The sequence below is a fragment of the Drosophila simulans genome, chromosome 3L (genome assembly GCF_016746395.2).
Source record: "Drosophila simulans strain w501 chromosome 3L, Prin_Dsim_3.1, whole genome shotgun sequence".
Taxonomy (NCBI): domain Eukaryota; kingdom Metazoa; phylum Arthropoda; class Insecta; order Diptera; family Drosophilidae; genus Drosophila; species Drosophila simulans.
The window spans coordinates 9094710-9107620 of NC_052522.2; the positions used below are offsets into that span (position 1 = coordinate 9094710).

Below are 12911 nucleotides of genomic sequence, written 5' to 3' on the forward strand. Positions count from 1 at the left end.
TAGAGTCGACAGCAGCTTTTCTGCTCTTGTCGATGTCCTTGGGTGCTATTGTCTGGCTCTTCCCGCCGCGAAAGCGCCTGCCCCCCTCGCCATCGCCCCATTAGGTTAATGTTTCGTTATTTTCTAGGAAGCCCCGGCCGCTTCCGCTTCAATTAGTTAAGAAAATTTAATGAAAAAAAGCAGCAGCAGCAGCAGCGGCAGCAGTGGCTGCTTGCACAGGTGCCAGGTATTCCAGCCAGCCGCCTTCCATGTCCCCAGTCACGAATTTCATGTCTCATGTTTACCAACCATCCCTACAGCGAACTTTCTTTTATTTCTCTTTTTGCTTTCACCTGCCAACAGGTGAGCGTCATCTTCAGTTACATCGGCGTGAGCATCGTGCTATTCTTTGTGTCGCGCTTCTCGCCACATGAATGGCGGCTCGTGCAACAGCAGCCGCAGCAATCACAGTCGCCAGGTGAGTACTGTACGCACACCTGCCCTTGTGCCACCTGCCTGGGCATTTGAATATTGAATTAAATTGCTCGCTTAAGAAAAGTTCGGAATAGCAATCTTTTAATACGGGGATTTCGCCCACGTAAATGTGCTTAGAAATTGGCATTAGCTTAGTACAAATGTAATTGTCTTAATTTAGAAAAGGCAAATGCGTTGAGCACAATTTCATTTTTATATTTACGTTAAATTCAGTTATCAATTAAGCCATTAATTTATTTTTTGTAAAGAATACGTTCGGAACATAACTTAATTACCATTTACCCAACTATGTATTTAAAGTAATAATAAAATAAAGCATATTGCAAAAAACTAAACTGATTTAAGTTTGGCAATAACTTGCATGATTTCAGTTGTAAAGATATATTATCTACAATCCTTAAACACCTATAACATACGTTTATTGTTTCCACTGATTGGATGCGGGTACATTGCCATTGTGTCACCTTTTTCAAGTTACAATTTAATTTCACACCAAGTGCACAATTTCTTTGAGTGCATCCTAACGAGATATGTGCGTAAGCCAAAAAAGCGATGATTCCAGGCGGAAGACCCAAAATCTCGTAATTGTATGCATCTGCTACAACTTTTGACTTGTTTTGCATTCGATTTTATTTGATTTCACTGAAAATTCAATTATTTTAATCCAATTTGCCACTGGCACTGCTGTTTTTTTGCTGGAATTCAGTTGACAATCGGAACGAGAGTCAGATACGTACGTATGAACTGGGGAAGCTAGTCACTGTGAGAGAATCAGAGCCGGCGATGTGGAGTGGCTGTTCATAACAATCTATTGACATCCTGCAAAACATCCTTAATGTAATTTTAGCGGAAAGTAAACAACATTCTGTATGCAGGCAGCGTTTGCAGAATGTGTAAAAACGAAGATAGATAAACAGAGGGACCCAGTGCCACAGAGTGGGACAAAGGCGAGTGCAAAATGAAACCTGGCAAGGACTATGCTGCTGCATGAAAAGGACACGCCATGCCGGCAGTAAAATCAGCATCCACATCAGCCTCACGAGCAGGACTCGCTGGGAAAAGGACGAATGTCGTCACATCTCCACCCGACAGTCAATGGCTTTGCAATTGAAGCAAATGGGGAACAGAGACTTGGCTATGGGTTTGATTGCATATCAATTAGAGCAGGCGCAAAAAGCCAAGCCAAACGAAATGATTGAAACTTGGACAGTCGACATGGGCACGTACTGAGAGCTCACTCCCTGTTTTCGGAATCCAGTTCACACTGGGCGACCGAACTAAATTTAGAATGATTAATTATGTTCCTGAAAGGATTTTAATGGGGAAAATAATAGGTCATGCAGGTTACTTCAAAGCTTAAGTATAATCAATACGAGTTACCATTTCACTTTTGCAAGTCTTCAACATCTACTTGGAACACCTTTTATGTTTTATGTTCTTACCATATGTATTATATATATTTAGATAAGTACACCTTTTATCGCACTCTTCTCAATATTTACTGGGTCTTTAGTTTAGTAGTAATGCACTTTTTCTCACTGTGCATTAGCAGACTGCGTTTGCCGTCTGCGGTTTTTGCGGCCAACTCACCGCCCCCTTTTCCGCCTGATTCCCTTTTTAGATCCGCATGCACATCACGAACAGCTTGCCAATCAGCAGCCGCCCGGCATCATCGGAGGTGCACCACTGCCCGCTCCCCCGGGACCACCCACACCGGGCGCCCAGACGGCAGCAGGAGCAGCTGCCCTGCAGGCCGCCCTCTCCGCCGGAAGTCCCGGTTCCGGAGGCTCCTCCTCGGCGGCGGTGAACGAGTTCAGCGTGTGGAACTCCTTCTGGTTCTCGCTGGCCGCCTTCATGCAGCAGGGATGCGATCTGTCGCCGAGGTCCGTGTCCGGACGAATTGCAGCCGCCTCGTGGTTCTTTTTCACCCTGATACTCATCTCCTCGTACACGGCCAACCTGGCCGCCTTCCTCACCGTGGAGCGAATGGTCACGCCGATCAATTCACCGGAGGACCTGGCCATGCAGACGGAGGTGCAGTACGGCACTCTGCTGCACGGCTCCACGTGGGATTTCTTCCGGGTGAGTGAAAACTCTGACAGGTACCTATGCACTGAGGGAAAGTAATTGGACCATACGTTTCATGACTTAAAAGTGGGTCACCATATATCTCTCTGCATACCTATATACCTTCCCATTTCATAGACTACTTATGGAATTGCGAGTCCCCATTGCCTAGCAGCCAAATTAATTTGGGGATACTCATGTCACACTCATTTGACAACCGCACAATGGCCAAATCAAAGACAATAAAAGCCAACAGTCAAGGCCTAGAAAACCATTGGAATTTGCTGGCTGAGCCTTTTGAGACGTCAAAATTGAGAGGGGCCCCAGCCGGGCCACGAATTAATTTGTGTTAGACGAGAAATAAAAAGCAATTTGCCGCTGCCGTTCAGCAATCCTATTTTTTATGGCTACATTTATTTGAGATGCTTTTAAGCACACTTACGCTCTGCTGCCCCGCCATGTGAGCAGATATATTTCTATATATTTGGGCATACTCGTATACTATGTACGTTCATATATAACTCCGACAGCCATTGGTAGCCCACTAGGCACTCGGTTTCAGCATCCTACTGATGGATGTCTGGGCAAAACGGGTGTCCCTATACGCATGCATTCGATTGTCCCGGGATGCCGGGGCGTATACGCTATATCCGTATTCCGTATTTCGTATTCCGCAGTCCGTACTTTATATTCCCGTTCGTCTTTTGTGTGCCCGCAGCGCTCCCAAATCGGACTCCACAACAAGATGTGGGAGTACATGAACTCGCGCAAGCACGTCTTCGTGCCAACCTACGATGAGGGGATCAAACGTGTGCGCAACTCCAAGGGCAAGTACGCCCTCCTGGTGGAGTCACCCAAAAACGAGTATGTGAACGCCCGCGAGCCCTGCGACACAATGAAAGTGGGCCGCAATCTGGATACAAAGGGATTTGGCATCGCCACGCCGCTCGGTTCGGCGCTCAAGTGAGTACACTGCGGGGAAATGGGGTCAACTTAAGTGGGCTGATTAGTTTTTCATTGCAAGACTATGTAAAAAATAGAATTTTAAAAGCATAATTCATTAAATGTATACGAAAATTAAATATTTTAAAATATTTTATTTTAATAAATGTCAAAGATTATTTAATGTGTAGTTCCGGAATCTGGGTGACATCGGGGAGTCAGAAATTGATGCCTTTTACGGCGAGAAACTGGGGAGTTTTCAGCCAGAGATGAAAGCTAACCCACATACTTAACAAAGCGCCGCCATTCTCATTTCCATTCCCGCTCCCCATTCAACAGGGACCCCATCAATCTGGCCGTGCTGACGCTAAAGGAGAACGGCGAGCTGATCAAGTTGCGGAACAAATGGTGGTACGAGAAGGCGGAATGCAGCACCCACAAGGACGGTGAGACCTCGCACAGCGAACTATCGCTGAGCAATGTGGCCGGTATATTCTACATCCTGATTGGCGGCCTGCTCGTCAGCGTGTTCGTGGCCATCCTGGAGTACTGCTTCCGCAGCAGGGATTCGCGTTCCGCGTCCAGTGGTTCCGGCATGGGCTTGGGCATGGGACTGGGCGGCGGCATGAGTGGCGGCAGTCTGGGTAAGGCCAATGGATCCATGATGTTGGGTCCGTCGAGCGCCGTGCCCGGCGGGATGCCGTCCTCACATCAAAGGAGCACGCTGACGGACACCATGCACGCCAAGGCGAAATTGACCATTCAAGCGAGTCGCGACTATGACAACGGACGCGTCGGGGTGAGTTGCACTTAAAAGAGAACAAATTTGACATTAAAGTATTTTACACTTAATACTGACTTAAAAGTGACTTATTTTAAAGCCGACCTATTATAATCTAAAATTTAATACTTCTAAATAAAATAAAATGTAAATACAAGTTTTATTTTCCTTAGTGTACTACATTAAACCAGTTTATAGAGTGCTAGATATGTGTTCTATTTTTAACGGACTTGCGATGTTCATCCAAGCATTGATTCTAATCCACGCACAGTATCTCAATTGCGCCTCGTTGCAGTACTATCCGCCCGCCCAGCTCTCGGCCACGCCCCCCGACGCCGGGGACTCCCTGCACATGAACGCCCACGGGCAGGTCTGACATGAGCATGCGCAGGAGTCGCGCCTCTGACGCACTCCCTGCGCGCCCACGATCCGCCGGATAATGGCCAACAGCCGCCAGGAGACGGAGAAGATGATGGGCGGCGGTCACGGCGGTACAGTGACCGTATCCGTTCCGGCCACCTGCTCCAGCAGCATGAACGGCAGCCACGAGGGCAGTCTCACGTTGTCGCCGAGCAGCGGGAGTGCCACACTGATGCGCCACTCGCCGGACATCAACCAGCATCCGTATGGCAAGTAAGTGCTCGGATGGGTTGTTAGCTATAAGGACACCTAGTCGTAAGTGCCGCAAACCAACCACACGCAATAACACATCGGCAGAAGCTTAAAAAACGCTGCATACTTTAAGGCGAGCCATTTTGCACAGGAGATTTATTCTACAAATTTTAAATTTGAATAAAATTTGGCAATTTTGGCATTAAGAAAAAAATTATTTAAAAATTAAACCACATTTTTAAAAAATGACAAATATTTTTATCATTACCCAAGGCCACTTGTTATTAGAATGTAAGCTTTATTCAAAATCATTACCCAGTTTCGAAAATGCGTTGAATTTTTCATGCAACGCATTTAAATCATTTAATGCAAAAATGTGTGCGTTATTGAAAAGTGCAAGTAATTTGAAAATTAAACCGTTTTCAAAAGTGAAAATGCGAGGAAATGCGCTGAAAAATGCATGGCTCGCGTTGAGAACAAAATTGATGGTTATTAATTTGCAATAAGTGCGCAAGAATTTCACAATAAATCTCATAGCCGTGCGATGCAGCAAAGTATGTAGCTTTATTTATGCGGCCGCATTCAAATAATTGCGCTGCGCAATCATTTGGCAAACAAATTTTTTTAGAGCCTGTCGGCAGGGCAATGCAAATGAATGGTATAAATTATTGCATTACTGTTAACAGTCAGCTGAGCTGAGCTGAGCTGGGGAGGATCGGATTGGATCGGTTCGGTTTGGTTTGGATGAGATGCAGTCAGGTGGAGTGGTGAAATGAGAGGTGCGAGGACAAACAAGCAAATGACAACATACATGAGGCGGAAAGGACAACATGACAAACACAAAATAACCATAAAGACACACACACACACATAAATAAGCGGCCAGCTGCATACTTACATATATAGTATAGTATGTATACACGTAAACACTGCAATTCATTGCATTCAAATGACTGATTAATATTTTTAATAAACAAAAACAACAAATGCGCCGCAACTCAATAGCTAAAAGGAAAAATTGCGAAAACACGCACAAAACATGGGATAAGTGTTCAGTTTTTTTCCACCTCAATTATCATGGCAGGATTTGTTGTCGCATATTTGTTTATAATTAAATTACAGAAAATACTGGCTAGCAAAAAAAGGCTAGGTAATGAATACAAAGCGAGTGTCAGGCGGGGGCCCGAACACAAATATTGTAATAAATTAATTAGCGCTGAATAAAGAAAATAGTTTAACTCATAGTTGGACTCGTGGATTCAGCATAAACAAGTGGAAAAAATCAGACAAGTGGCTAAATAGCAGAATTTTAATTAAATTTATTTTAATTGAAATTGTTTTGATTTCTGAGCTGCGCGAAGTGAGAATAATTTTCGCAGATTATTACATTTTGCTATTTTAAATCCACTTTTGTTCTAACCAGATTTATTTAACTATTTTTTACTCCTATCCTGATGGGTGTCATTTTGTACTCCGCCCCTCCCAGTGAGTAGTTACTAACTATTAGGATAGGCTAGTTATAGTGTTTGAATTGTGAGGCAAATCAAGCAACAACAAATGTCGCATACTTCCGCATTGAAATTGGGCAAAGCAAGCAGGATGTAGCTGTAATTAATAATTGTAAAAACTAATAAATAAAACCGACTCTAACTGTAGTTAAATTTTAGCATATTTAGTATACTTTGCATTGGCATGGATCACGTTCTTAATTGTACATAAAACATGCGAAATAATTGGGCAAAAGTTGAACACTAAAAACAATAAGAGGAAAGGAATGCGAGATACCATAACAATGATCAAGTCATATCAAAAGGCATTCAAAATGGTACTAATATTATCCAAGCTAACATAACAAGTTGAACAAACCTTTAAATCCAAAAATACTTAAAACTATTGTAAAATATTTATGAATTTATCGTTGTTAGCTCAAAAATTGTGTGTGCATAAAATTGATTAGAGCATTTATTTTTAAAACCATTTAATACTTCGGTTTACGCTTCCCATTCCTTATGGTTTTTCGGGATGGTTGGGTGTGCCGGTGCCTAAATGTTTTATAAGCCAGGCGGGGAGACTTCAAACAACAACTGTTGCAGGTGAATTGCATTTAAACTCAATTTTCGTTATTTAATCTATGACAAAATCAAAACGAAAATCAAACAAAGCCGCTAAAGTGCATAAATAAATTTAATATCAATAGTAAACAGAAAATTCAAATAAAACTACCGAGATATATGTATGTTCAAGTGCAAGAGTAAATACCTATAAATATAAATGGTAAACTGTCTAAACAAATAAGTATTTATATATACATATATACCGATGCGTTTGCAAGTGGAAAACTAGAAATGTGTTGCTAGAGAAAGGACTACGAATCAAATCAGATAATAAAAATCCAGAGACAGAGCCAAAAAAAAAAGGAAAAAACTCAATTGACACCGCCAAACAAAAAACATGGGCATTCATGCGAATTTTGCCCCCGGCAACATGACTACAATATTAAAGAAATCAAAATACAATTAGTATTAAAATGCATAGCCGTAAGTTAAAATCAAAATTTGAATATAACAAAAATGTACTTTTATTTTATAACACTTTCACTTAAATTGATTAAGTTCTGACTTTTAGCCCGGGAACCTTTTGAGATGCCAATTTGAATTCGCCCCCTCCATATAGTCTTGCTTAACCACGTGTATAAATTTCCAATTTATTTGTAAAATATTACCAAAGTAAATACATGGAAATGAGCAGCCGTCGGTCAGAGCGGGACATTTGATATATTTATTAACATTTAGCAAACATATTGTTATCGAATTGCATTTAACTGCCCGAAACCGAAGTGAAAGCATAATGAAAGCAAACAAAGATGGTAAATAAAACTAGCATAATAATAAATATTTTAAACGATTCCTTCTTTTAATTGAGGCGGTTAGTGGGCGGCAAGTGAACTCGAATCTGATGGATCATCTGGCTGAGTAAGTGAATTATTCATCTTCCTTCAAGGTGTCAGCAATCCATCCATTCTTCCAGCTCATCGTTAATCCAAATGAATTAAGATAAATTTGGCTGAGCAAATAAACCCGGCTGGTTAATAGTACATTGCCCGGTCGAGGCCAACTGACTTAGGTAGCTAAAAGCATTTCCACAAATTGACGGTCTACCGCACTTGCCACATGCGGCAGCTGAGAAATGCTGCACACACACACAAAGGGGCGGCACAGGATGCCTTTATTATGAGCTCTCCTTGTGCACTCACTGCAGTGACATGGAGCACCGTCCACGAGCCACCCAAAAACAGCGCAGAACCCACAAAACCAGAGATGGGAAAGGTATGTCATTTGCTTGAGCATAACCATATACATGTAAATTATTGTAACGGAGTTATGGTATATGTCTATCGGCCTTAAAGTTTTTGAATTATTGCGTAATTAAATTGTTATGCAACTGATACCCAAAAATATCATATTATTGCCTATTCCTATTAGTATGACTTTTCACTTCAAAATAGTGCTTACGTTAGTTTACAACTTATACCACTGATATATATACCCAAATCCAAACCATCACTGCTCAAAAGCCGAGTAGCTAGGCCATCTGCTTCGGAACTCGGTAAACTATTTACTGGATTCCTGGGATGTGTATGCAACATGAACTAAATGCGTTTGCGGTTGAATTGTTGCCTTGCCGTTTGCTTTGTTGCCATTGCCACCGACTCCAGTGCAACATAATTAGAAAGCGGGTTGGCGGAATGGCTGGCAAGTCGGAAGCCATGATTCACGATACCGCACATGCCGCAGTAATTAACACACAAACAGCCAAGTCAGTCCGACCGAACCAACTGCCAACCAACCAACCAACCAACTGCCAACTGCCTGAGTTAGCAAGGCGGCTTAAGGATGGCCCCCGTGTTGGCATAAAGACCACTGCGAACCTCAAAAGATCTGCACCACACACACACACACACCACCGCCCATCACACCCACACTCCACATTAGCATAAAAACCACTGGGCCAAAGCGTGAGACTTTTAGGCCAAGAGACCCTCCGCAGCCCTTGGGGTATGAAATTTTCCATTTGACAAGTGCCAAAGTTGGGCCGTCATAAAATTAGCGCCGTTTTTAACTTTGCCCAGTACACACAAAAGGCATCAGATGGAAATGGAGTGTGTGGGGTAGAGAAAACTCCACCATTTCTTTCCCCAAATATGCTCTTTCCATTCTAAAACTCACACACTAAGCAAATAAAGAAAAGGCCAGCCGAGAGTGGAATCATAAAAGAAAAGTCCGAAAATGTTCAAGCTGTGGATGAACTCGTGACTAATGGCTACAAAGATTTTTCAAAACAAATATGTAAATATTGCAGAAAAGATTTGCTTGGGCAAAAGAACCCACTTTATACCACTTATGAGGTGTTCACAAGTAGGCAGCCAAAAGAAGAATTGATTCCGACCACAAAAATATTGATGCCACATACTCAAAGATACCTTTAAAAGAACTTTACTGTGAATTAATTTTCTGATTTTTCTGATAATAATAAAAACATCACGAACTCAAGTTCTGATAGCAACTAAATATCAGCATGCAAGTATCTCACTTTTTCACGATAGTACTGACCATCTCTAGCGTCGGCTTGCACATTTTTGAATACCTTTCGGATTGGCGAAGGCCCCCCCCTTCCCCCGCTTTGGGGCCTGCTCCCCGCGTCCCTTTCGACTGTGGCATAAAAACAAATGAGGCCCCAAACGTGCACTGGCACTTCGCTCCACGGGCGGTTCAGTCGAGCGTTCCGTGATGAAATGGCAAACATTCCGGACGGGTCCGGCCATTTCTCATAGCAAAAGTAAATAGGCTGCCGGGCCAGAGGGCGCTGCTTTGATGGCTCTAATCGATCAAAGGCAAACGCCAAATCAATTGCCCGATGCCTCCTGCGATTCTGGATTTTGGTGCGGAAGTGGCCCAGCCAGCGAAATCACTTACCATAATGAGGGCCTAGATGGTTCAGACCGCCACACTTACATACATACATACGTACATAGAGCTACTTACTATACGTGCTAATAAATCTGCCCGAATGTGTTTATTTATTTGGTTGCCGTGGCGGTGGAGTCCTGTCATGGCAGCCTTACACTTTCCATTGATTTATGCCGACCGCGTTTGTCGTTTTAAATATTTATCGAAATGATTGGCGTCCACTTGCCTCACATCTTAATTATCGGACGGAGCTGAATGAAAATGCATGAGGGCGGGCTAAAGCGCCTCAATTTACATGGCAATGGAGTAGCGAAAGCCCAGTGGATTACACTGGTCAGCAGGATAATCGTTGAAAAAAGAGTTCACTGAAAACCATCATTAACTAGTAAATAATAAATAAATAATGGATTTAAAATATCTATGTTAGGTGTTTGAAAATTGATTTCTTTTAACCGGAACAATCTAATGCAATAACAATATAGTAACGACCCATAATCTAATATACATAAAATTCAAAGATATATATTTGTTTAAGACTCCAATAATAGATACCCCAACCATGTTGCGCAGTGTATTTCCAATTAGGACGCGGCATGCGTGCTTCGAGTGCAGCTCCGTTTATTCCACTGTTCCGACGGGCTTAATGAGCGGTCATCTTCAATTAATGTGCAAAATATGCATTCACAATTTTTAATTTATTTTAACCATCCTTCCGCAGCTGGCCGGTTGAATGGGAGCGGAACGGTGTGGCAGGTTTGAGTGGCAAGCAATGCCATTCGCCGGCGTCCATATCACTTACCTAGCATATTTATTGAAATTCAACTCCCGCATATAAGTTTTGTGTTACTACTACCACTACAGTGCGGCTCACGTAAATTTCCAAATTACGTTGCCAGCATTTCGAATGGGGTGCCCCGCCTGACCGACCCCCCCTGAAACCCCTGAAGAACTGGTAACCGGAGCGATTCGCCGGGGAAATTGGTCCTGTCTGCGTGCGCCTTAATTACCCGTTATATTAGAACCGACCACCCCACATGCCCCGCCCCTTTTGGTCCATCGCAATGGGCTCGTATTTTTCGGTCCCATAATTGATATTTTGGGAGCTGCGGCTCTGTCTTGGGCGAACGTTTCGTGTTGCGTAACATCAAAACGCTTCAAGAATATTAAATGCGAGTCCGGGCTGCGGGCCATCCTTTGGCTGGTTATTTATGCTACAATTATTATATTTTCTTACTTACACGAAATTCATAAATGCATAATATAACACCTCGAAATTCATGAACTATGATACCGCTTGCTGTTATAATAATTTTAATTGCTTCCTTGTAAAATGTATGGAATGTAATCTTCGAATTTCAGTTTTTGATTACTATAAAAAATTTGCATTTTCCAAACAGATACAATTAAACAGAAATCAATATACTTCATATATAGAAACCCTTTTTATAGCGAATATAAAAAATCACAGTATTGTCTCAATTTCGCCCAATAGTTCCAATAGGTCATTACACACATTTTATAGGAAATTCCATTTTCCCTTAGCCCGCCCATTCGCCCATTTGGCCCTTCCATATTAAAAGGTTTGCGGTTTTTCTGTTAACCAATTTGCTTGTTTCCCGTTTACATGTGGATGCCATTTTGGATATTGAACTGCCGTCTCATTCCGTCGGCGGCTGCTGCTGAAATATTGAAAACTTTTGTGCGGTCGGCTGCTGGATTTTTATCCTTGTATCCTTGCATTTCCGCAATTGTCAATTAAAAGTATTACGACCGATCCCAGGGGACAGGGCGATGGAATGGACGACGAGTATCGCCCACAAAGAGGCATGTAAAAATCAATCAGAGGACGACGACATCGACCGCATTAGCTGGCCAACTAGACGAGCAAGGACGAAGGCGGAAGGACGAGTTGGGAGCCGAGAAACCGCAGTCAACTTGCTGATTGCGCTTTGTCCTCTGGCCATAATCCCAGAACCAGAACCTCGAGGACCAAGACCAAGACCATGCCCAAGTCCTCATCCTTGCATTACTGCTCCTCGCCTCTGCAGATCCTGCGGCTCCACGGCATCTTCCCTCTGATTTTGCTGTGGCTGCTGTGGTGGCCTTTGTGCTCGATTTAGTTTCGGGCCGAAAAACTTTTGCCGTCTGCCAATACAAGAGTAATTATCGGAAATGCGGTCTAGACGTAATCCCGGCTAATGAGCAGTTACGACTACTTCAAGTGTCGCCATGGACAAATTGAAATACAACGTTGAGTTAGTGGCTGTGTTCGTGGCTGTGGATATGTCAAAATATGAACTGTCGTGGCATTAATACAGCGACTGCATCTGACAGACCGACGACGGCAACTTCTGGTAAAATCCACTACTATTTTATTTTTTTTTACCACCAAACTAAAGGATAGACGAGTCGGCGTTCTGACAGCTGATTGATGCATTTTGCAATTATTTTTGACGCTGCCAGCGAGCTGAGATTGAAAACTTGTCAGTTGCATTGACGGAAAGTGCGGAAAATGCCGAAAAATCACATAAACGATGCGACAACGATATAGGTTTGTTAACAAGATTTATCAGCTCAAAAGCGGGGAAGGAATTAAACTTTTTTTTCTAATACTTCAGTTGTTTAACTTTCTGACTCTACTTACTACCTGAATTGTCATCACTTCGCTGTCCAAAGGCAAAGGACCCAAGGGAATTTCAGCACACGCCTGAACAATTTTTATTTGCCACATTTTATCTACATCGAAACTTTGGCGTAACAAAAGATTAGCAAAGTTATGCCAAAAGAGCGAAACTTGTTCTTCCTGGCGATATTTTCAGTTCTTTTTTTTCCCTGGCATTACCTTGGCCGGTTACAGTTTTTCCCTGGCCAATTCTCCGCTACTTGCTGGTAGTGGTGGAAAATGCATAGAATTCAACTAATTAAGACGCTGGGGAAGGAACGGTGAGGAGAAAGTGAGGAAAGCGTGCGAGAGATCTTATCGTTTGTGCTTAGGTGCTGAAAAATATTAGAAAGTTTCACTGCCTCAGAGGAAACTTTTGCCTTTGACCAGCGGCAGGAATAAAGTA

At 42.7% G+C, this 12911-nt stretch overlaps 1 protein-coding gene across 2 annotated transcripts in view; it reads left to right on the forward strand.

Annotated features, from left to right (window-relative positions):
* Positions 1 to 7777, forward strand: part of LOC6737393 (glutamate receptor 1) — a 28842-nt gene extending 21065 nt beyond the window's left edge. For both annotated transcript variants that reach the window (XM_016171177.3, XM_039293228.2), the window contains exons 13-17: positions 343 to 457; positions 2096 to 2556; positions 3260 to 3504; positions 3823 to 4282; positions 4536 to 7777. In XM_016171177.3, the coding sequence (XP_016031141.1) occupies positions 343 to 457; positions 2096 to 2556; positions 3260 to 3504; positions 3823 to 4282; positions 4536 to 4640 (1386 nt within the window). In that variant the 3' untranslated portion in view covers positions 4641 to 7777. The remainder of the gene's footprint in view (positions 1 to 342; positions 458 to 2095; positions 2557 to 3259; positions 3505 to 3822; positions 4283 to 4535) is intronic.
* Positions 7778 to 12911: the final 5134 nt, after the last annotated feature.